The following is a 24,630-nucleotide window of genomic DNA, read 5'->3' as shown; positions in this document are numbered from 1 at the left end:
CCTGTTATTAAACCGACCACCGTTGTGTCGTCTGCAAATTTAATAATGGTGTTGGAGGGATGGATGGGAATACAGTCGTGAGTGTACAGGGAATAAAGGAGTGGACTCAGCACACATCCCTGTGGGGAGCCGATGCTAGTAGTGATGGTAGTGGAGGTGTGGGAACCAATTTTCACAGTCTGTGGCCGGTTAGTGAGGAAGTCCAAAATCCAGGTGCAGATGGAACGGGAAAATCCTAGGTGCAGCAGTTTTTCCACAAGAGTGGCTGGTATGATGCTATTAAATGCAGAACTATAGTCGATAAACAGCATTCTAACATAAGTTCCTGGCTGCTCTAGGTGACTCAGTGCGATATGAAGGGTTGTGTTGATTGCATCTGCTGTTGACCGGTTTCCTCTATATGCAAACTGATATTTGGATGTAATACTATATAGTTAAACGATAAACTGGTCGAATGACTGCAAAACAAAAACCTTGAAATGAAAGTAAAATGTCCTGATTTAATTGAACCGAAAACTGTTATTTTACCGGTATTTCCTGAATTATTACGCTGGTCTCTTCTCTGCAATACTTCATTTACTGTACGTGTTATTAATGTGATTATGTAACTTTTAGAGGTGGTTAATCTCTACAGGCTGAATTGATCAAATCCTGTCAGGAGACATGAGACTTGTTGTACTCTTGGTAATATTTGCTTTATGTTATGCTTTGTCAGGAACACTTTAGAGATTTCCCCTGGCTAGTGTCCCCGTTCTGGCCAATCATGATCAGGTCATGCGATTGAGGGCACGTGTGTTGATCAAATGTACAGATGGTGTGTGTCAAATGCCTTCTGTAAATGTGTCTCTGGACAACGTGTGTTAAATGTGCAATCCTGAGAAATAAACGAGTCTACTGAGAGTAAGATCTTCAGTGATATCAGACATTTCTCTCAGCTCATACAGCAACACATTCAATAGAAAATAACTACAAATCTTTGAGGTTGGCAATCAATGTGGTTTGTGTGCCAGGAGGAAGTGAGCTGGACTTCTATGACAAGTTGCATATGTTGGATTGATGTGTTGTTTTTAATCGAGGCCAACAGCGTCACGGCCCGCCTTTATAATGTCCTTTCTGTTTCTGACCTGCCGAAATAAAGCGCTCGACACACGCACCGGATTTCATGAAGAGTGCCTCTGAAATATGAATGACCAACATGTTTCACACGCTCTCGTTTAAAATCATTTTATTTTTAGTCTGGCTTGTTTCTCCCCCTTGTCTACCCGATGCGCTTCAAGGTAAGAACTGAGTCCATTAGTTTACTTCACAGACAGATCATTATCTACAAATGCATAAAATAAACCCTTTGAGTTTGCTTATTTAAAATAGGCCTACAGTCTTTTTCATTTATTAATAAACCATTTCACTCTAAAAAATGTTGGGTTGTTTTAACCAATGTTGGGTCAAATATGGACGAACACAGCAATTGGGTTGTTTTAACCCTGCGGTTGGGTTAAATATTTGCTTAAAACAACCCAATCGCTGGGTTAGTCTATATTTGACCCAACATTGGGTTGTTTTTTACCCATTTTTTTAGAGTGTTCCTTTATTAATACAATTAAGAAACTTGTTTTTTTTTTATTAACGATCAATCAGTCAGTTTGCGCTTTGTGTTACGCGATCAGCTAACCACGTTTTCAATTGTCACAAATAATTTTCACATTTGCTTGATTGTACTGTGTGTGTGTGTGTGTGTGTGTGTGTGTGTGTGTGTGTGTGTGTGTGTGTGTGTGTGTGTGTGTTGCAGTTTGTAATTAGAGATTTTTTTATTTTTTATGAGTGCAGTGACAGTATTGAGATTGAGCCAAAACTGTGGAATAAACACATCCAGATTCCTTCATTGTAGTTCCAACTGAACTCATTATTTTTTGTCTTCTTTAAAGGGGTACTTCAGCGCTGGGAAGATGAATCTGTATTTAAACTGGGTCATCAATGTAGTAGAAATGTGAAATTATTTTTGAATTTGGTGCTTTCTTAGACTGAGAAAAGACAGAAAATGTATTTTTGTCCCATGGGGATGAAAGACTACAATTCCCAGAATGCTTCGCTGCCCCGTGAGGCCATTCCCAACGCCACCAACTTGATTACAGTGACTGAGTTAGAGAAGACACTACAATTAAAAACTGAACGTGTGTGTTCAATATAATGAGTCACCGCGCGAGTATCACAGCACTGAGCACTAACTGCAGGAGTGATGAGAGCTGAGGTAATCGCGACTACATTCGTGGCATACATTCACAACGCGAGTTCAGTCTGGCGCGTTTCAGTTCATGCCTTTGCAAGCATAACTTTCATAGAAATGAATTTGAGAAGTTAAAAGACTTACATTGCTCACCATAGCTCCGTTTAAATGAGTGCCTGTAGCTGAGCTGAGCTGTGAGTGTGATCTCCATCCCTCATGCGCGGGTTCAAAACATGAGGAAATGGCTCCCTCTGCTGGCTGTAGTCTTTAGCCTTTGGGCAAACATTCCTCCTATGATGCAAAAATCGTCATTTTGCATCATAGGAGGATTTTTTCCAGAAATAAAATGCATAAATCTCTCGTCTCAGGGAGATATGAGGGGGGAAAACACAATAATTTGAATATTCTCCAGGGTTTCTACTGATACAAAGCCATATGCTAATCGCTGAAGTAACCCTTTAATAAAATCAAATAGCTAAACAATCTTAAATCAAGATAATAGAAAAATGGCGTAATATATGAAGACTTGTATTCTGTATAAATGTATCAAAAATAAAAAAAGAACAAATATCTGCAAATGTGTGATCAGAAAAATAAACTTTATTGAAAGGGAAAACTATTAATCTTGTTATTATTCTGTTAACAAAAATGAGGAAGAATATCTTTTGTTTTTGTTTTCTTTTCTTTTTTGCAGTGTAACAGCTCTGTGTGTTTTATTGTTTCCTCTTTCCATTGCATTGTGGTCTATCCCAGTGGTTTCCAAACCTGTCCAGTGCTGCGTTCCAGTTCGTTTTTAATATGCCCTTCACTCGCTAACTTCCCTCAGTCTCGTTCTCTCGGTTGTGTGTCATTTCTTACACTGCATGAGTGTCACATGCCTGTCCTGTCTCGTGAGCACACGTGGTTTTGTTAGTTTGGGTTATGCGCTCCTGTCTCTGTCTTGATCCCACGCCTCTTGTTCTCTCATTATTGGTTTCATTTGTCCCAGCTGTGGTCCCTCATTCCCTGCCTGATTTGTCCCCTTTATAAGCTCCCGGTGTTTGTCAGTCTTTGTCGGATCGTCGTTGTGTCTAAGTCTCCCGGTGATTCGGTATGTTTGAGGTGTGGTTGTTTATTTCTGATTGTGTATCTATTTCCCCCCTTATGAGTTTTTGTTTTGTATTTATGTTTATTTCATAATAAATCTTCAGTTATCTGCACTTGAGTCCCTGCACCAGTTTTCCTTTGTTCCAGATGTGACAATGAGTGCTCACTACTGGGGTAACATTTGCAATGGACTGAACTGGAACGTCCAAGCCCTTGATCTTGGAATCCGCTATGGAGTGTGCCTATTTTTATTTTATTTTTTACTTTTAGCTAATTGTTTAATGGAGCATTCGATATGTATTTAGGTCTGTTTAGGTTGTTTTAAATGTTTAAAACAATAATTAAAATATCATGGAGTTGTTTGGTGGGGTAAATTAAATGTAATATGCACTAGCATCACAATCGCGTTGCATTGTGGTATATGAAGCTGCCTGAAGTGTACATATGAAGTAGACTCACTCCCTCGGTCAAAATCGAGGGAGCAAGGTTCTGTCCATATTAACTTCCCATGTCCACTTCACGAAATGCAACACACTTTAAAATGGCGGCGGGGATTCACCGAGGGGAAGGGCTTTGGGAAGTTTGCAAATGCGTGTCTAAGGCTACGTCTACACTAATCCGGATACATTTAAAAACTGAGCTTTCGTCTAAAAACGCTCCGCGTCCACACTATCATTTTCAATCGTTTTCCAAAAAATGTTCATCTACACTGAAACGTCTGAAGACGCTTACATCCCCGTACTGCGCATGAGCAAATCCAAGACACTTCGGCTTGCGTCATTTCCGCTCCTCGTTTATTTACTCTGCAATAAATCGAGTTTTTTAACAGTATGTACAAACTGACATTGATATTTAACAAGGCTGTCAAAACAAAAAAGCATACAAAACAACTGCTGTAAAATGTCGTTCACCATCTTGGCTGAATTGGTCATATGACTGCATCACGTGGGTAAAAATGCATATTCGTATTAAAAAGCCTCCGTTTTCACAGTCCACACTACGACGCGAAGACACCGTTTTCAAATGTATCCGCTTTGGAGAGCGTTTTCAAAACGATACGTTTTCATTGACTTAAAACGCTGTCTCAGTGTGGACGGAAGGACAAAACGGAGAGAAAAATATACGTTTTCAAATGAGAATGTGTTAGTGTGGACATGGCCTAATAGTGGAACGCAGCACTGGAGTCACCCCAGCCCTGCACATTTAGTATGTCTCCTTTATCAGACACACCCAATTGTAGTTCGTGCAGTCTAACAAGCTGAGTTTAATCAGGTGGTGTGATAAATGAGGGAGACACACAAACTGTGCAGGGCTGCGGTGCCTCCAGAGCCCCTTTCACACTGCGATTCCAGCAAATACACGGATAATGTGACCGGGCATTTGTTCCCGGGCCGCTAGATTTGGTCCATTCACACTGCCAGCGAAATACCGTAATATGTGCGCTTTCACACACAACTCGTAACGGTCCCGGGTCGAGTTGACGCGTGACATCCTGATGTGACGTATAACGGCGAGCGATCTCAGCTTCAGCGCGGATAGTAAGAAGCTCCGTGGTCTCGACTTGTGTCCAGTTTGCGCTCATTTCTGCGCGTTTAATTTTAGTTTCTTTTGTATACGAACACTCTCTGCGTTTAAAACACAGACGAGCTCTTCTGGCACTGCAGGGTTGTGTTTTTGAAAAAACAAGCTCTAGGAGTCGCACGATAACTACGTACACGTTGCGGCATTAGTTTCGGCTTTTGTTCACACAGCGCTCGTCCCGGGTCGAATCCCGCAATGCTACTAGGTCCCCGACCCGGGTCGAATTCGGTAATCAATCCCGGGACGTGGTTGCTTTCACACAGAAGGCGACCCGGCAATGCTCCGGGAATATTGCGGGTCCGACGTGCAGTGTGAAAGTGTCAGGGTCTAAAAAGAGACTCTATCACAGCCTTAACTTTGTCAGGATCCATGCGCATTCCCTCGGATGAGACGATATAACCCAGGAAAGGAACAGACTTCTCCGCCTTGACAAAAAGCCCATTCTCTAGCAACCTCTGAAGCACTAGTCTGACGTGTCGGACATGTTCCTGGAGAGACGAAGAAAAAATCAATATGTCATCCAGGTAGACATACAGAAACTGATCGACCATGTCTCCCAACACGTCATTGACTAGTGCCTGGAAGACCGCGGGGGAGTTGGAAAGCCCGAAGGGCATTACCAAATATTCAAAATGGCCCCTAGGGGTATTAAACGCCGTCTTCCACTCATCCCCCTCTCTTATGCGCACCAAATGATAAGCATTACGTAAGTCCAATTTCGTGAATACGGATGCTCCCTGTAACCTCTCGAAGGCTGAAGACATCAACGGTAAAGGATAGGTGTTCTTTACCGTGATGTTGTTCAACCCCCGGTAATCAATACAAGGTCGCAGAGACCCATCCTTCTTACTCACGAAAAAGAACCCCGCCCCCGCTGGAGAAGAAGAGGGGCGGATGAACTCGGAAGCTAGAGAATCAGAAATATATTTCTCCATGGCCTCCCTCTCAGGTAAAGAAAGAGAGTATAACTTGCCTTTGGGCGGAGACTTGCCTGGCAGTAAGTCTATAGCACAGTCATAGGGACGGTGGGGAGGGAGAGAAGCAGCCCGGGACTTACTGAACACCTCCTTCAGGTCGAGGTACTCCGCGGGCACGTTAGATAAATCCGCCGTCTCCTCCTGAAACATAGAACGAGACACAGACGAACGAGCAGAAACAAGACAAGAGGCATGGCACTGATTACTCCAACCAATAACTGAGTTGTGTCCCCAGTCAACCCTGGGATTGTGTTTCAGCAACCAGGGATGACCGAGGACAATGGGGATGAGGGGGGAGTCCGTGATGAAGAACTTGATAGTCTCAGTGTGATTGCCCGATATGACCAGAGTGAGGGTGTCAGTGGTGTATGTGATGGTGGGAAGTGTCTGTCCGTTGAGGGCGTGCACAGCAATGGGGTTGGGAAGGGGGGTGAGAGGAATCTGGAGCTGTGAAGCGAGGTGGCGGTCCAGAAAGTTACCCTCTGCCCCGGAGTCCACCAGCGCCTGGCAGTGATGAGATCCATTAGCCCACTGCAACCTACCCGGAAGGAGAGTCGCGGACGAGGATTTCCCCAACACAGCTCCACCCGACAGTAACCCCCGTTCTACTGTCGGGCTCGCTCTTTTAACGGACACTGGTTGAGGAAATGCCCCGCCGCACCACAATAAAGACACAAATCTCCCCTCTTCCGGCGTTCTCTCTCCTCCCGGGAAAGCCGAGCTCTCCCCACCTGCATGGGCTCGTGATCGATGGGTGGGCTGACCGTGTCGTTAGCCGGATACTCCCGATACTCTGGTAATCTCCCTGTCTGAAAACGTTGGTCACGGTACTCTAGGCGTGAATCCACTCGCACAGCCAACTCCATGAGTCCGTTAAGATCAGTAGGTAGCTCCAGTGTGAAGATCTCCCGTTGGACACGGTCAGCCAGCCCATGCAGGAAATGATCCCACTGCGCCTCCTCGTTCCATTTGCACTCTGCCGTTAGAGTCCGGAACTCGATGATGTAATCGGAGACGGGTCGATTGCCCTGGCGAAGCTCCGTCAGTCTCTGGGCTGCCTCACGGCCCACTATGGCGCGATCAAAGACCCGTCTCATCTCCTCCGAGAGTGCTTGGAACGAGGAGCAGCATGTGTGTCGGTTCTCCCAAACCGCCGTTCCCCACAGCGCAGCACGGCCCGCCAGCAGATTGAGAACTAATGCCACTCTGGAATTCTCCGTGGCGAATGTCATGGGCTGTAATGAGAAGAACAGTGAGCATCTGGTTAAAAAGGATCTACACAGATTAGGCTCGCCTGCATAGCGTTCTGGCGTAGGGATGCGGGGCTCGTGCTGGCCGCCGATGTTGACTGGGTCTTGGAGAACCGGCGGTGGGGCTGGCGCAGCGGGTTGTCTAAGTTGTTGTAGCTGGTTGGAGAGCTCGGACACCTGCGCCACGAGAGCCTGTACCGCCTGGGTGGTAGCTGTCACCTGTTCATCCTGGCGATCCATCCTCTGATTACTGTTAGCGAGATACTCCTGCAGTCCTGCCACTCTCGCTGGATCCATTTGTGGTCAGATCGTTCTGTCAGGGTCTAAAAAGAGACTGAAAGATCCAAGTGCGATAACTCATTTATTGACAGAACTGCACGAAGCACATAAAGTCCGAAGACCACTGAAACTCAGAACGGGCAGGTTACAGGACGGTCAGGCAGGTCCAGAGAATGGTGAAGGCGGTGAGTTGGTCAGGGCTCGTGACGCAGGGGAAGCAGTGGGCAGAAGAGCCGCGGGAATCCTGGAATCCGGAACAGAGACGATCTCCCGGGAGAGACAACACACACCAGGGACCACAGAGCCTGCAACGATCTGACAGTGTTTGCAGTTAGTGCCACGTATATGAAGGGAACGGTGATGAGTGCAGCAGGTGATAGTGCTCAGGCAATAATCAGAAACCACACCCCCAACACAACCACACAACACACAGTGAGTGAGACGACGGATTGATGAACCGTGACAGAAAGGGGTTCAGGATGGGTTTGAAAAGCTCTGCTTTATACAGCTTTTATCCACTTCCCTGTATCTGTGATGTTTATGGTAATATTGTTGTACAGCACAGTGGACATCTTCTGTTTTTACTGTGCTTTAAAAAAAATCACGTTTTTACATTGTTACACAACTGTGGTTAAACCCAAAGGGCTTAAAGGGATAGTTCACCCAAAAATGTAATTGTGATGTTTATCTGCTGACCCCCAGGGCATCCTACATGTAGGTGTGTGTGTTTCTTCAGCAGAACACAAATTAAGATTTTTAACTCAACTGTTGCCGTATAATGCATGTCAATGTATTTTTTTATATGAGAGCCACTATATGAGATTAAACCCTGCGGCTCGTGGCAACACATTGATGTCTGAAAACACGAAATGATCGATTTCTGTGAGAAACACAGCAGTATGTTATTTTTTACCTCATAGCAGACAAATCTTATCTAGTGCTCCCATCCGTCAGTACTTCTGTCGAAGAAGGTCAAAACCAGCGAGATCATAGATATATATAGATACCTCATTAGTGCCCGGATCGGTCGAATGAGGCTTCTATGTACACATTTCTATGATCGGGCCTGGTTTTGACCTTCTTCGACGGAAGTAATGACAGGAAGTAAAAGTGCATCTATCAATCATAAAGGTGCATCTATTCATCATTTAACTGCTCCACACGCCTCCGGGGGTTAATAAAGACCTTCTGAAGTGAAGTGGTGCATGTGTGTCAGAAAAATATCCATATTTAAAACTTTATAGACTGAAATATAGGCTGAAATAACTAGCTTCGGCAGTCAGCGGTATGCAAGTCGACTTATGGTGAAAGAGTGACCCATGACGGGATGTACAGGAGCTTCTCAAGCTTTGACACCTCTCGTGGATCAGGCTGGGCAACAAACTCAAGCCCCTCTTCTCTTATATCGAAATCCTCTGCCATTTCTCTTTAAAATTTCTCGTTTTAGACTCTCATTCCTGACCGGTGTTTTGTTTCGCTCTATGCTCTGCACTTCCGTATTCATCAGTACAGTACACGTGTCAAGTGTTCAAGGTTAACTCTTTCACCATAAGTCGACTTGTGTACCACTGACCGCTGGAAGCTAGTTGTTTTAGTCCGGGAGTCTAAGCCTGTTGCCATGTCTGATCAGGTGTGTGTGAGCCGGTTTCTACATCCGTCCCAGTGGGATTATTAGTGGAGCTGGATACCAAGGAGTAGAGGTCTTCACAGATCCATGTCGATCCGAAAACCTGAGACCTAAGCGGATTTGGGTTTAAAATTTCAACGAGTGCCTCAGAGACAGGTCAGATTCTGTATTAGGGGCCTTGGGTCTGTGGTATTTAAAACAAAAATGCTTTTCACAATGGACAAGAGAAGACCCGAATTCTTTCAAACTACATCGGGCACTTTAACAAAATTGTATTATTTAAAAAAAAAAACTATGACTAAGTTTTCTATGTTCTCTCTGAATCCGCACTTCTATGTGCAATGGACTCATTTAGACTCAGTTGCTCCACATTTTCGCCTACTGTTTCAATGAGTGCACGAGGAATGGAGCACAGCCAGTGGCGCTGAGGACCAAGGTGGAGCCGAAGAGAGCTGGAGGTGTGGAGAGACGGCCCGGAAGTCCATGGGACAGGCAGGTGACGTTTGACCAAGGTGAAGCCAGAGGAACAAGGGAGCCCGGTGGAGCAGCAAGGACGGTGGTGTGGCACAGGATGCTTCATGCTGGATGAGACCAGCAGATTTTGGATGGTACCAGTGGGGACACAGGAGATCTTGTGCCGGATGGTACCAGTGGGGACACAGGAGATCTTGTGCCGGATGGTACCAGTGGGGACACAGGAGATCTTGTGCCGGATGGTACCAGTGGGGACACAGGAGATCTTGTGCCGGATGGTACCAGTGGGGACACAGGAGATCTTGTGCCAGATGGTACCAGTGGGGACACAGGAGATCTTGTGCCAGATGGTACCAGTGGGGACACAGGAGATCTTGTGCCAGATGGTACCAGTGGGGACACAGGAGATCTTGTGCCGGATGGTACCAGTGGGGACACAGGAGATCTTGTGCCAGATGGCACCAGTGGGGACACAGGAGATCTTGTGCCAGATGGTACCAGTGGGGACACAGGAGATCTTGTGCCAGATGGTACCAGTGGGGACACAGGAGATCTTGTGCGAGATGGTACCAGTGGGGACACAGGAGATCTTGTGCCAGATGGTACCAGTGGGGACACAGGAGATCTTGTGCCGGATGGTACCAGTGGGGACACAGGAGATCTTGTGCCAGATGGTACCAGTGAGGACACAGGAGATCTTGTGCCAGATGGTACCAGTGGGGACACAGGAGATCTTGTGCCGGATGGTACCAGTGGGGACACAGGAGATCTTGTGCCGGATGGTACCAGTGGGGACACAGGAGATCTTGTGCAAGATGGTACCAGTGGGGACACAGGAGATCTTGTGCAAGATGGTACCAGTGAGGACACAGGAGATCTTGTGCCAGATGATACCAGTGGGGACACAGGAGATCTTGTGCCGGAAGGTACCAGTGGGGACACAGGAGATCTTGTGCCGGATGGTACCAGTGGGGACACAGGAGATCTTGTGCCGGATGGTACCAGTGGGGACACAGGAGATCTTGTGCCGGAAGGTACCAGTGGGGACACAGGAGATCTTGTGCCGGAAGGTACCAGTGGGGACACAGGAGATCTTGTGCCGGATGGTACCAGTGGGGACACAGGAGATCTTGTGCCAGATGGTACCAGTGGGGACACAGGAGATCTTGTGCCGGAAGGTACCAGTGGGGACACAGGAGATCTTGTGCCAGATGGTACCAGTGGGGACACAGGAGATCTTGTGCCGGATGGTACCAGTGGGGACACAGGAGATCTTGTGCCGGATGGTACCAGTGGGGACACAGGAGATCTTGTGCCAGATGGTACCAGTGGGGACACAGGAGATCTTGTGCCGGATGGTACCAGTGGGGACACAGGAGATCTTGTGCCGGATGGTACCAGTGGGGACACAGGAGATCTTGTGCCGGATGGTACCAGTGGGGACACAGGAGATCTTGTGCCGGATGGTACCAGTGGGGACACAGGAGATCTTGTGCCGGATGGTACCAGTGGGGACACAGGAGATCTTTTGCCAGATGGTACCAGTGGGGACACAGGAGATCTTGTGCCGGATGGTACCAGTGGGGACACAGGAGATCTTTTGCCAGATGGTACCAGTGGGGACACAGGAGATCTTGCGGAGAAGGAGAAGGTGGCAACACTGGCCCGGTCTGTTGTTTTACAGTAGAAACCAAAACTAAAGAGACGGAACAACAACAACAAAATACCGGAGACTGCAACGACAACAGACATCAAGTGCTTGTGTGAGGTCGTTACGAGATAGCTGCAACTTTAGTTTAAAAGAAATCAAAGACATTTTTATCGATCGCAACTTCTAAAGATAAACAGCAGAGACACTGGATAAAGATGAAACATTGTAGTGAACGTGTTGACCACCTCCGTTCACACACACACACACACTATCAAATGTAGGCTAGAATACTTTGAAAGACTATAGGCATTCGACTGTATGCATATGTTAATGTACGCATGAAAAAGGAAGTACATCTTGGGCTTAACTCAGTCACAGTCTTGACTCCTCCCCTCTTTGGTAGTTTGCGACATGCTCTAAATCAATGGTTAGATGCAAATTATTTAAACACATTTCAAAGCTTTGTGAAGTTTTAAAACCAATCACAAGTTGTTTGTGTTTTATGTGTTCCTCAGAAAGACACTACCTCTACTACAGGTTTACAGCCCTGACCAAAGAAGACAAATTCCCTTCGTTCAGTGCTGAGGCTGAGTCCGATGACAAACAGATCGCTCACTACAGTAATGAAGAACGAGCCTGGGTAAGAGAGAATCTGACTGACTGGACCAAAGCTCCCAAAGAACCACCTGAATCTAGAGAATGGTTTCTAGATCAGCTGTACAGTCTGGCAAAGTGCACAACATCTTTAAACTGTTCTGGTAAGTTTAGATGTAAATAACAGAAAAGTCTTACTAGTCTCATTAACTGGCTTTTTTTATTTTTTTATATTGTTGTCTGAGGTCAACTAATGATGTTCATGTGGTTTTTTACATTCAAAAACATCATAACTGGTAAGTAATAGTCTATTTTCTACACTGGTGTTGAGGCTCTCTTCTGAACGCTGGGTTTTGATGGGCGTGTCACTGGAGACTTGGAAGTAAACGCCCACAGCTAGGATTGGAGAAGGTTTGCATATTTAATGAGCTTAAGCTCCCGTCAGTTCACATGAGGGAGGGATTGTTTTGAAAGCGGCACCAGAATGATTCTCTCGACCACAGAGCTCTCAAAACGTCTTTATCAAACAAACACAATGATTTAGATCATCAGTGTAATTCACTTCACCTGTCAGTGGTCATAATGTTATGCCTGATCAGTGTTTATATGTGTGTGTGTGTGTGTAGCTTTTCATGTTGTTCTGTGATTGTAGAGCTTCATGTTCTTCAGAGAATAATTGGCTGTGAACTGGAGAAACGTCCTGATGGATCAGTGAACCTGATTGTCTTTGATGAATTTGGATTTGATGGAGAGGATTGTATGGCCTATAATCCTTATGCTGAGCAGTGGATTGATAAAAGCCCCAAAGCCAAAGAAACCAAAGAGGAAGGGGATCTTCAAACTGGACGTCACCAGTTCCTCAAGACCTGCAGGAACTGGATCTCGACATTTAACAACACAAAAAAGAGTAAGTTCTGATCAGATAACAGACACATTTCCTTTGTGTGTGTGTGTGGGGGGGGGGGGGGGGTGTTTGACACAATAACAGTTTATTAATATACACAATTAGCTGTTTCTCTCTTAACACATTTGTAATAAAGGTCATAGATGGAAGGAAGGAGGCGGGAACCAGCGAACATTTAACAACTTTTATTAAATAAACAAAACGAAAGTAAACCGCGAGCAGCCCTTCACGGACGACTGCCCACACACACATAACAAAACTCAACATAAATCCAGACCTGGTCCTCTCTCGTCCTTGACTGGTGTCGCTCGTCCTTAAATGCCTCCGAGCTCCCTCATGAGAGGACTCGAGACCGGTGTGCCTCGCAGGTGACGCTCCTTCGCAATCACGTCCCCGGTCTCACACGCTCCTCACATATCCCTCGCCACAACATTTTTAAAGCTACACTGTGTGATATTTTCCCCCATCTAGTGGTGAAACGGTATATGACCATCCAGTGAATAATTGTTTCTGCTCCTCTCAATTTCGATTTCGTTTCAACTCCTACGGTGGCCGATTTAGTCATGGCTTTCAGTTCGACCTCTTCGGTGAGTGTTGCGTCAACTCAAGTGATGAGGTAATTTTTGAAAACTATTATAATTTGCAGTTATTTAATTTACCAAATGATCTATGATCAAGTTAATCTATGTAAAATGAATAATAGAACTGAATAATAACCAGTTCATTGCTAACATCAGCTATCAGGTTCCCAGACGAATGCAAGCTCTTAGTAAAGTAACTTTTATCAGTGCTATCGTTATTCTGTATATTGTACGACATCACTAGCGTAAGGCAAACAAATTATAATGCAATTAAAATATTAATCTCATATTATCCGTCATAGAACACGGATTTATGTTATAAGGTAAACAATACTTTTTCATCATTGACGCGAGGAAAACTATCCTAGACGTCGTTCTAGTGTTATGCACAGCACACCATGATATAATGAGCCAAGCAACAATAAAACTTCCAATATACACAAATAGGCTGAATTAATATTACCTGTCGAGAAGAAAGCAGGCAACGTCAGCGTTCTTTTTAAAATCGTTGCTCCTCATGAGCTCTTTCCATCTTGGAAAGGCCACTCCAATATTTACTTTTGTCTTGTTGATTTGCCCGTTGCGTTGCCGTCTTAATTCTCTTTTCCGCTTCCTTGGCGACTCTGATACATATCCCGCAATGTTAAGGTCCCCGACCCGAGTCGAATTCGGTAATCAATTCCGGGACGTGGTTGCTTTCACACAGAAGGCGACCCGGCAATGTTCCGGGAATATTGCGGATCCGACGTGCAGTGTGAAAGGGGCTTAAGAGTGATGATCCTCCATCATCATATAACAGCCTCAAGCAATCCTCCTCTTCACATTCGACACGGTGCCATCGAGTGTAAAAACGCGAAAAGCGAAGCTTGAATTTACGGGTATGTCCCTCTTTGGCAAATGTACTTTCAAGATGGAGGAGCAACATGGCGACCGGCATCTGAACCCTCAACACTTATGTATTTTCAATGGTATATTATAAAATTATGAGAATGCATTATTACTTGAAAGAAGTAAATATACATTAATGAGCACATATATTTTTGAAAGAACTAAGTGATTTTAGCTAAGAATAAACTAAAAAAAGTTACACAGTGTAGCTTTAATGATTTATCATCATTATCATCACTGCTGAGGATAGGTTCAGAAATTTCAGTGATATTCTCATTTGCCCTTCCGCATTGTAATTTTAATTTGGTGTAAATTATGAAAAAAATACATAAATAAAATCTTCCAAGGTTTAATCGTATATGCAAGGGTTTTCAGTTTTGATATTTGTGTGTTCATAATGCTTTACATCGGTCAGTACACATCCAGTGAGAAGTGTGGAGAGTGACATAAATGAAATATAAGTCACATTGGATTACATGGCAGCTAAAATATTAGATTAATAATATTTAGGTTAATTTGGTCATAATTAAAAATTCTGTCATTATTTACTCACCCGGTGTTGTTTCAAACCTTTATACATTTCTTCTGCACAGGAAGTGATTTTTTTTTTTTTTTTTTAAATGACGAATGCCATTTTTTTCTACAGCACAGAAACCACAGAGACAGAAAGACATTCTTTGTAAATGTTTCTTTGTTAATTCCATTATTATTTCCTTTTCCAGGTAAACCAGATGTCAGTGTCTTTGCGATGCAAGTTTCTGATGATGATAAAAATGAGCTAAATCTGACCTGTCTGGCCACTGGTTTCTACCCCAGAGATGTTCAGGTGGACATCAGACTGGACAGAACTAAACTCAGTCATCAAACTTCTGAAATCAGAACAAATGAGGATGAAACCTTTCAGATGAGAACCAGTGTGAAGATCGACAGAAACCATAAAGGATCTTATGACTGTCTGGTCAATCACAGCAGTCTGACAGAACCAGTTTCAGTAGTCTGGGGTAAATATATCTATAAATACATTCACTCACAAAGTTGTAGCAAAAGAACATGCTCACTCTAAAAAGTAATTTAGGGGAGCTGTAATCACAACTCAACTCAAACTTTGTAGTGTTAGTGACTAAAGTTGTAGTGACTTTATGAAATTGTTTTGGATTCCTCTACTCAGAACTTGTTGGTTGAAAATAATTTAATGTGAAGTTGTCATAACTCAAACAAATTGATGTAAACATTGCATTTTTATTTTTGCTGAGCCAACATATTATAAGATTCTTGTACTTTTTGCCACAAACAATTGCATTTAAATTGCCTCAACTCATTTTTAACATTTCATAATCAACCATCTACAATGCGAGTAAAACAATTGCATATGCAAGTATATCTTCACTCTGGGCGACTAAATTAAATCTATCATCAGCCATTGGCTGATAAATGCTTGGATTTTACTTGCCAGTGTGTGTGTTAGAGGATAAGAATAAGTGTAGCATAGATATATTAGCTGCAGTGAGAACGGCTGTGACGTAAGCCGCGTTCTCGACATATCCAGCAGCCCGAGTTCACTCGTCTACCTTAGGGTGCGTTCACACTTGTCATGTTTGGTTGGATTAAAATGAACCCTGGTGCGATTGCTCGGTTAGTGCGGTTCATTTGAACATATGTGAACGCTGCCACCCGAACTCTGGTGCGCACCAAACAAGCGGACCGAGACCGCTAAAAACATGGGTCTCGGTCCGCTTCCAAACGAACTCTGGTGCGGTTCGATTGATATATGAACGCAACACAGACCAAAGACATGTAAACGGACCAAAAACCAGACGTAATGTCACAAGATGCCACGCATAATGCAGCTGATTTGACGACGCGGAAAGATCGGTGTACGTTATCCAAAATGAGTAACTTTAACGTTAGAGGGCAAACGTAGAGCAACGAGGAAGAGCCTCATCAATATTTGGTCAGACGAGCATGTTTCGAAAATGCTAGAAAAAACACACAAAAAGCACACCTGGCTCTTCTCATCAAAGTTCCTGTGTTGCCCATTATTATCCGGTACAGACGACAGAACGGCCGTCTCTTTTCTGCACAACGGAGGAAATCCTGCTGCTGTTTTGAATGTTTTGAACATTTTATGAGCTCTTCATGAGTTCTCAGCGGGTAAAAATAATGCCACATGTACACGCATAAAATGATCGCGTTTAATCCAGCACACAGCGTTGTTTTGAATGTTGTGAACATTTCATGAGTTCTCTGGTAAAAAATAATGCCATATGTACACGCATAAAATGCCCGCGCGTGTAATCCGCACACAGCATTGTTTTGCATGTTCGGTAAGCGAGCTCCTACGTCATATAAGCCGACCAATCAGGTTGTGAGCGTCTCCCTGTGCCTTTGGTTCGGTAACTTTAGGTTCGCTGTTAAAAATGCCCGTGTGAACGCTAAGCGGACCAGGACTATTATGTTTGTTTTTGTTTTTTGGTCCGGACCAAACTAACCGAACGAACCGAGCTACAAGTGTGAACGCACCCTTACTCTAGTATTCTCTGTCCGCCGCGGTAACGAGAGAAGAGGAAGAGTGAGGGAAAACTTGGTCTGTCCGCGGCGCTTCTTCAGCACGGTGGCGGCGGTATAGGGACGAGAGCTTCGGCTTGAGTTTGTTTCTAGTATTTTCTGTCCGCGGCGCTTCTTCAGCACGGTGGGGCGGCGGTATAGTGAAGAGAGCTTCGGCTTGAGTTTGTTTCTAGTATTTTCTGTCCGCGGCGCTTCTTCAGCACGGCGGCGGCGGTATAGTGAAGAGAGCTTCGGCTTGAGTTTGTTTCTAGTATTTTCTGTCCGCGGCACTTCTTCAGCACGGCGGCGGCGGTATAGTGACGAGAGCTTCGGCTTGAGTTTGTTTCTAGTATTTTCTGTCCGCAGCGCTTCTTCAGCACGGTGGCGGCGGTATAGTGACGAGAGCTTCGGCTTGAGTTTGTTTCTAGTATTTTCTGTCCGCGGCGCTTCTTCAGCACGGCGGCGGCGGTATAGTGACGAGAGCTTCGGCTTGAGTTTGTTTCTAGTATTTTCTGTCTGCGGCGCTTCTTCAGCACGGCAGCGGCGGTATAGTGACGAGAGCTTCGGCTTGAGTTTGTTTCTAGTATTTTCTGTCTGCGGCGCTTCTTCAGCACGGCGGCGGCGGTATAGTGACGAGAGCTTCGGCTTGAGTTTGTTTCTAGTATTTTCTGTCCGCGGCGCTTCTTCAGCACGGCGGCGGCGGTATAGTGACGAGAGCTTCGGCTTGAGTTTGTTTCTAGTATTTTCTGTCTGCGGCGCTTCTTCAGCACGGCGGCGGCGGTATAGTGACGAGAGCTTCGGCTTGAGTTTGTTTCTAGTATTTTCTGTCTGCGGCGCTTCTTCAGCACGGCGGCGGCGGTATAGGGACGAGAGCTTCGGCTTGAGTTTGTTTCTAGTATTTTCTGTCTGCGGCGCTTCTTCAGCACGGCGGCGGCGGTATAGTGACGAGAGCTTCGGCTTGAGTTTGTTTCTAGTATTTTCTGTCTGCGGCGCTTCTTCAGCACGGCGGCGGCGGTATAGGGACGAGAGCTTCGGCTTGAGTTTGTTTCTAGTATTTTCTGTCCGCGGCGCTTCTTCAGCACGGCGGAGGCGGTATAGTTATGAGAGCTTCGGCTTGAGTTTGTTTCTAGTATTTTCTGTCTGCGGCGCTTCTTCAGCACGGCGGCGGCGGTATAGTGACGAGAGCTTCGGCTTGAGTTTGTTTCTAGTATTTTCTGTCCGCGGCGCTTATTCAGCACGGCGGCGGCGGTATAGTGACGAGAGCTTCGGCTTGAGTTTGTTTCTAGTATTTTCTGTCCGCGGCGCTTCTTCAGCACGGCGGCGGCGGTATAGTGACGAGAGCTTCGGCTTGAGTTTGTTTCTAGTATTTTCTGTCCGCGGCGCTTCTTCAGCACGGCGGCGGCGGTATAGTGACGAGAGCTTCGGCTTGAGTTTGTTTCTAGTATTTTCTGTCCGCAGCGCTTCTTCAGCACGGTGGCGGCGGTATAGTGACGAGAGCTTCGGCTTGAGTTTGTTTACCTACTCTAGTATTCTCTGTCCGCGGCGGTTCTGGAGTTTTCAAAGCCGCCATGTTCGTTGTTTTAATGTCCTTCCACCTCGCGCGCATGCGTGAATTCAATGACGCGGCAAATTAAAATTCAATGTAGGCCTATTATTAAATCGATCCTCCAAGTTACGGATCGATCTTTAGAAATTAATATTAAAAAAATCGATTCAGAATTGGTGAATCGATTTTTTTTTTTCTTTCACACAGCCCTAGTGCTGAGTGTGTTTCTCACAGACACAGACACACACACACACACACACACACATTTATCTTAATTAAGTCTAATGCTTGATTAAGAGTGTACGTTCAGATATTTAAAAAGCTGTGCCATTTTACAAAGATATTGATAAATTTGGTGTTACACCAAATTTATCAATATCTTTGTATATTGGTATAAAAGTATAATGTAAGTATATCAGTCTGGCAACTAAACAAAAATATGTACTAGCCAAAGGCGATTCTATTGCCAAGGTGTGCGTAGAGGGTTGGATGTTGTTACAAAAATATTTGTAGTTGAGTGAAAACAAATGAGTTTGTTTTGTTTTGATCTATAATTTTTTTATTCTGCAGATGGAAAATGTTCTAACTGTTATTCTCAATGGACTGGTATAGTGAAAGTAGTAGCAGCAGCAGTAGCAGTAGGAGTTGTACTGGTACTTCTAGCTCTGGCTGTGATTGTTTACCTCGCCAACAGAAATCAAAGATCAAATGGTGAGTTATAAATCTTCAACATTGTAGATTTAAATCTCATTTTTAAATATCCTTGTTTTAAAGACATTTTATAGATGACAGTTTCACACTATAAACTGTGTGAGGAAATATAGAAACTAGCAGAGATTTTTGATAATGATCATTTTAATTATTTGGATTTTATTTGATGGACTCATGAAGTATGACATCAGTGCAGCTCGACATAAATATGCATGAGAACAGGATATCTGGTTGTACTCAAGGTGATCTTTTTACTGTATCTGCTTTAACTTTTTTAGGTCTGATGACAAATTATGGTGGAGTAGCTTCCAGAAGGACAGAGCTGATTGGTGGTGAAACATCTGAGAGTGCAGTGTAAATGCTTCTCACTGAACTGACAACTCTAAAATCAATTCATTATGCTGATCTTTCCCAATCAAATGATGAACAAATTCACACTCAACCTGAACTGCACAGTTGTTGTGGTCTATCTTGTGTTTTTGTGTTCTTAAGTGTGTAATTTCTGCATCACAAAATCACCAAACAGGACTGGAAAAATAATGTCACTTAAGTTTAGGCAGCGGTGGTAAAAGTACTCAAAAGTTATACTCGAGTGAAAGTATATATACCTAAATAAAAAAATACTCCAGTAAAAGTAGAAAGTCCTCCATTCAAACATCACTTGAGTAAAAGTACAAAAGTATCAGATTTAAAACGTACTCGAGTACCGAAAGTAAAAAGTAAATATTCAAATTAACTGTAAATATCAATAAGCAGATAAAATCTTTTGGGACTGATATGCAATGCTTTAATTGAACAAATGATAAGATTAGATACTGCAATTAAGAATTTGTTAGATTTGCAATTAATAGGAGACAATGAAGCACCTTAAAGGGGGGGTGAAATGCTGTTTCATGCATACTGATCTTTTTACACTGTTAAAGACTTGGATTCCCATACTAAACATAGACAAAGTTTCAAAAGTTAAGGTGGACGTTTGATGGGAGTATTTCTTTGTCAAAAATACTACTTCCGGTTAGTCATAAGTTTCGGCAAGTTTTTTGAGATCATGCGTCCCCTTTGACGTTAATGGGGGCGGAATTTCCTTGTATGGGCCGTACGGACAATTCTACCGGAAGAGAGAGAGAGAGAGAGAGAGAGAGAGAGAGAGAGAGAGAGAGAGAGAGAGAGAGAGAGAGAGAGAGAGAGAGAGAGAGAGAGAGAGAGAGAGAGAGAGAGAGAGAGAGAGAGCGAAAGTAACAGGCTACGCCCATCAAAGCGCTGGCTTGTAGGCTGCTGGACAGGTGATGTGCACATAAAAATGTCACCAAAAAAGTGCGTTTTTGGTTGCCAGACCAAGACAGTCCTGCACAGATTCGCCAAAAACCCCGCGTTAAGGCAACAGTGGATGTAATTTGCTTTTCCGGATCAGCAACTGAGTTGCGCGAATGTTTATATCTGTTCACTGCATTTCGGTGCCGACTGTTTCATAAACAAGGCCCAGCTCGACGCCGGATTTTCCAATCGCCTAATGCTGAAGGATGGAGCAGTCCCAACGATAAAGGTCCCAACGTTAGAACCGCAGGCGGTGAGTGAGACTGCTTCAAATGTCTGTGTTTTAGCCTATGCTCATCAAGTAGCCCAAACATGATCACGTATAGTTAATTGATCAATGGAGCATGCGATGTGTAGTGCGTGTACATTTGTTTAGCTGGCCACTATATGTGTAACTTTATGTTTGTGTATTGTAAAAGCACTCCAAACAACAATACACAAAGAGTGGGGAAATATGTTGAACTAAATAAGCGCGCTTCTTCATTCAAATGCGCTACTATTCCGTGTCTTTCTATGTAAACACTAGCCTGCGGTGCAAAACCAGTCCGCTTACTAACGTCTACACAAACCACGCGTAAACACACACACACACACGTGCACAACTGCACTTCCCACATGTACACCTTCAAAGACAAAAATACGACGATATAATTCAAGTATAAATATGTAAATAACACAAGTCGCTAAGCATATTATATAGTTAGTGTATAACTTGTACCACATAGAGACGTCCTGCTCTAGTCGTTTTTGCTGCTGCTCCTGTTCAACTGCAGCCTCTGGGTCTGATTCCGGATCATAGATGTATGGCTGTATCTGATTAAAAGCCATATTTTTATTTTGAATAAAGTTTTCCCGCTGTTAGGGATGACAGCTTTACCTTTACCAGCTTTACGACGCACTCGACTCAACACAATAGCAGCAGCGCGCACACGTCACTATTTAGCTCCGCTCACACGACACGCCCCCACCCGCTCGGCTTTTTTCGGAAAGACTCGGAACAGCGCATCTTTCTTATATAATTATAAAAAAAATAAAGACTTTTCGGAGATATGCAGGATGCAATGCTACTCTATAGGTACTCAAGATTGACATGACACTGACTGAAACTGAGTGTTTCACCCCCCCTTTAACGCAGTATAGGGATTAAACTTAAAATAGACATGTTCATTACATTAGCTCCATAAAACAGATGAGCAGCAAGATACTATTAACTAATTCAAAATTAATTCAAAAGCCATAACCACAATGACATATTAGGTAACAATTAGTTAATAGTCATGTGCCTCAACAAGTAAAGTCATACTATAATTTTGCCAATTGTTATGATTAATGATTAATTAAACAGACAACTGAGAGTCGGAATGCATGGCTTTAAATACATGAATTTACATTATTAGTTAATGTAATATGTTATTAGGGATTTAATGATGTCATATTTAATTAATAGCAATTCATATATTACTTAATCTATTAATCATAGAGAATGTTCATTAGTTGCTGATAATCATTAATAAATGGTTTAGTTCTTCATTAGTAATAATACATTAACTCATGATTATCTGTGCATTAGTTAGGCATGAATTATAATAGTGCACCTGTATTGTAAAATGTTACCGATGTTTTCATAGTAAATTGTGTGCCGCAAAATAAAAAAGTTGGGGAAACACTGAGCTAACGTTAGTGTGGTAAACCTGACTTGTCAGCTTTTCCAAGTCTATACCCGACTGGATCATCCATGACCGACCAGACCGGTTTGGAGATCAAGTGTAATAAATCAGGGTATTCTCACAAAAATGCGTATAAATAGTACGAGTGTGCAATGTCATGGAATGTATACGCCAAAACTCATTTTGGCGTGTCTATGGCACGCTGTTTTTCGCGTGCATATGATACGCATTTTATGGCGTATTATACATACGAACCCCCCACCCCACCACCCTAAACCTACCCAAGAGAGCGTGTCATATGCACGCCAAAATGAGTTTTGGCGTATACATTCCACGACATTGCACACTCGTACTATTTATACGCATTTATGTGTGATCGTGTTGAATAAATACTCGGAGGGGGCATGGGGAAATGTATTGGAGTAAAAAGTAAACTTTGCCTTTAATATTGTAGTGGAGTAAGAGTAAAAGTAGATGCAAATAAAATATACTCAAGTAAAGTACAGATCCCCGAAAAAAATACTTAAGTAAAGTCTCAAAGTATTTTTACTTGATTACTTACCACCGCTGAGTTTAGGGACTTTTGTTTTGTCACTGCATTTCCTGTTAAATCACCTCCTCCTAAAGGTCAAACTCGTGTTGCTCAGGAGAGCTGCGCTTTCCTTTTAGCGTTTATATTGACAAAAAACTGTGTTGACCTTGATGGAAATAAATTCAGCCGGAAATCAGGTGGATGGTCACTCAAGGTTGTTTTTTTATCGGCTAGGGGAAATACACACAGCCAAAAAAGCTGATTAGACGCACTTCATCACCGTTTCATGAATAATCAGCAGCGAACCATCGCGAAACTGCTCAATATAAGAGATCGTGATTTGTGAACATATAGTGGACAAAATTCATAATAAAACATACATTAAAGAAAATAGAAATTAAAACAGCATATTTTCTTCTCAATACTCATCAAGTTACATTAATGTAGAGAAACTATAAACCCAAGTGACCAATATTTTACATGGTTTGTATAAATTATACAGAAAGGAAAGAACGCACATATCTAAAATGGCGCAGATACACGCTCAGCACGTGCCAGAGCGCACGTGTGTGGTGATCGATAACACTCAATTCAGAAAACAATTCATACTCAAAATATGACAAAAACACATACCTGAGGAAAAATACACGACCAAAAAGGTGTTGTTGTCACATTTGCCGGTTTCGCGTCAGTTCGGGTAGCCATCTAGTGGTGAACTTCGGAACAGTAGCCTATACCGAAATGTGCAAAATCATTATTATATCGTACTGTTTGAAATGAAATATATACCGGTATTTTTCCAGTGCCGATATACAGCGCATCCCACACGACATGACTTAAACGCACCATATGATGGGAACAATCAGAGAAAAGTGTCTCAGTATGAATGGAGCATTTTGAGTAGAGAATGAAAGATGTCACAAAACAGCAAGTTACTAAACCTAACCTCAAAAGCAACATTAATACATGTAGCCTACAACTAAAAAGCATAGACCGTAAAAAAAATATGGACGACTCGACATCATCCGTTTTCGCTTGTCATATTTGAAGCTTTCAGGCGGGGGTGCACGGCGCGGACATCTTGGGACCGAGTCTGCGCAGTAGCGATTTCGGGACCGGAGTTGCGCAGTAGAGCGCAGGAAGTAGAGCAGGAAGTACAGCCGCGATATCAAAAGCCCGCCCACACTCTCACAGATGCAGAACAATTAATAATGTTGGTGTGAAATAAACAGTTATGGAAATGTAGAAATTAAAGCTAAAGCTCTAATCTGCTCCCAAAAATTTCGAAAAAAGTCCGTTAGTGCCTCAGTGACAACTTCACTCAGAGAAGCCGTCAGTCTCAGCTGTCAATCATGACGTCACACACACCGTTTTTATAGCATCAGATAACTAACTAAAACTAAACTTATTTTAAAAACGAACACCTGAAATGAAATCATCGTGATGATAACTGCCTTCAGTGACATAAACTAACTTTGGGGGACATTTTTTGAAGTGTAATTTTATTATTTAGTTTGCCTCGCGTCCATTAGAAGAGGGGCGGCTATACTGGGACCGGCCACCGGGGGGCGATCGAGGCGCGAAAGCTTCAGTAAATGAGAGGGAGACTGCAGGCTTGCTCAAAAGTGATGAAGAATTCAACCATATTAATTATTCATGCCCTAGTGTATGATAGGAATGACTGTATCATCATTTTGATATTTAGGCTACTCAAAGAATCTTTGTAAACATAAACGATTCAAGGTAAAATACTAATAAGTTCAAGCTTGAATTGAGAAGGCTAAATTAAATTATTTAATGTAGAAATTGCATTTGTTTTTCTACAGTATTTGCTTCACCACAGAATCAAAAAGCACTTCAAATGATGTAGAAGTTGCATAAGCTTTAAAGGAAGAGGAAACAATTGTGGTTTAGTGTCTGCAACCTGCAGTTTGATCAAGACTATGACGGAGACAACCTCGTTCTTTTGTGTTCTTTCATATATACAGGATTATTCAGATCACTTCTGGTAAATATTCACATTATATTGACCTTTTTATCCATAAAGGTGCACTATTTAACATTTTTTCCAGTAAAATATCCAAAAACTAGGCCAGTGTAATATATTTTGTTCAGTTGAGTTCTTCCAATATCCCAAATGTTTCTAACTATTGCTATACACACAGAGTAACGTCATAACATAATGTAACACACTCAGATGTGT

General features: G+C 43.3%; 1 protein-coding gene and 1 long non-coding RNA gene across 2 annotated transcripts; both read left to right on the top strand.

Annotated features, from left to right (window-relative positions):
* Window positions 1–1,147: 1,147 nt before the first annotated feature.
* On the top strand, window positions 1,148–18,835 carry LOC137047423 (zinc-alpha-2-glycoprotein-like; the record flags this gene model as incomplete). Its single annotated transcript, XM_067425053.1, has 5 exons — window positions 1,148–1,277; window positions 11,662–11,904; window positions 12,393–12,647; window positions 14,836–15,114; window positions 18,774–18,835. Coding segments are annotated over exons 1-5 (930 nt in total), but the record flags the coding sequence as incomplete, so codon positions are not given.
* Window position 18,836: 1 nt separating this feature from the next.
* Window positions 18,837–23,078, top strand: LOC137047632 (uncharacterized). The gene is made up of 3 exons (XR_010899215.1): window positions 18,837–18,914; window positions 19,193–19,470; window positions 22,473–23,078. It is a non-coding gene; the product is annotated as an uncharacterized lncRNA (long non-coding RNA).
* Window positions 23,079–24,630: the final 1,552 nt, after the last annotated feature.

Source organism: Pseudorasbora parva, chromosome 19 (genome assembly GCF_024679245.1).
Source record: "Pseudorasbora parva isolate DD20220531a chromosome 19, ASM2467924v1, whole genome shotgun sequence".
Classification (NCBI taxonomy): Eukaryota; Metazoa; Chordata; class Actinopteri; order Cypriniformes; family Gobionidae; genus Pseudorasbora; species Pseudorasbora parva.
Note: the sequence above shows the minus strand (reverse complement) of the source record. Positions and strands in the feature narration are given on the sequence as shown.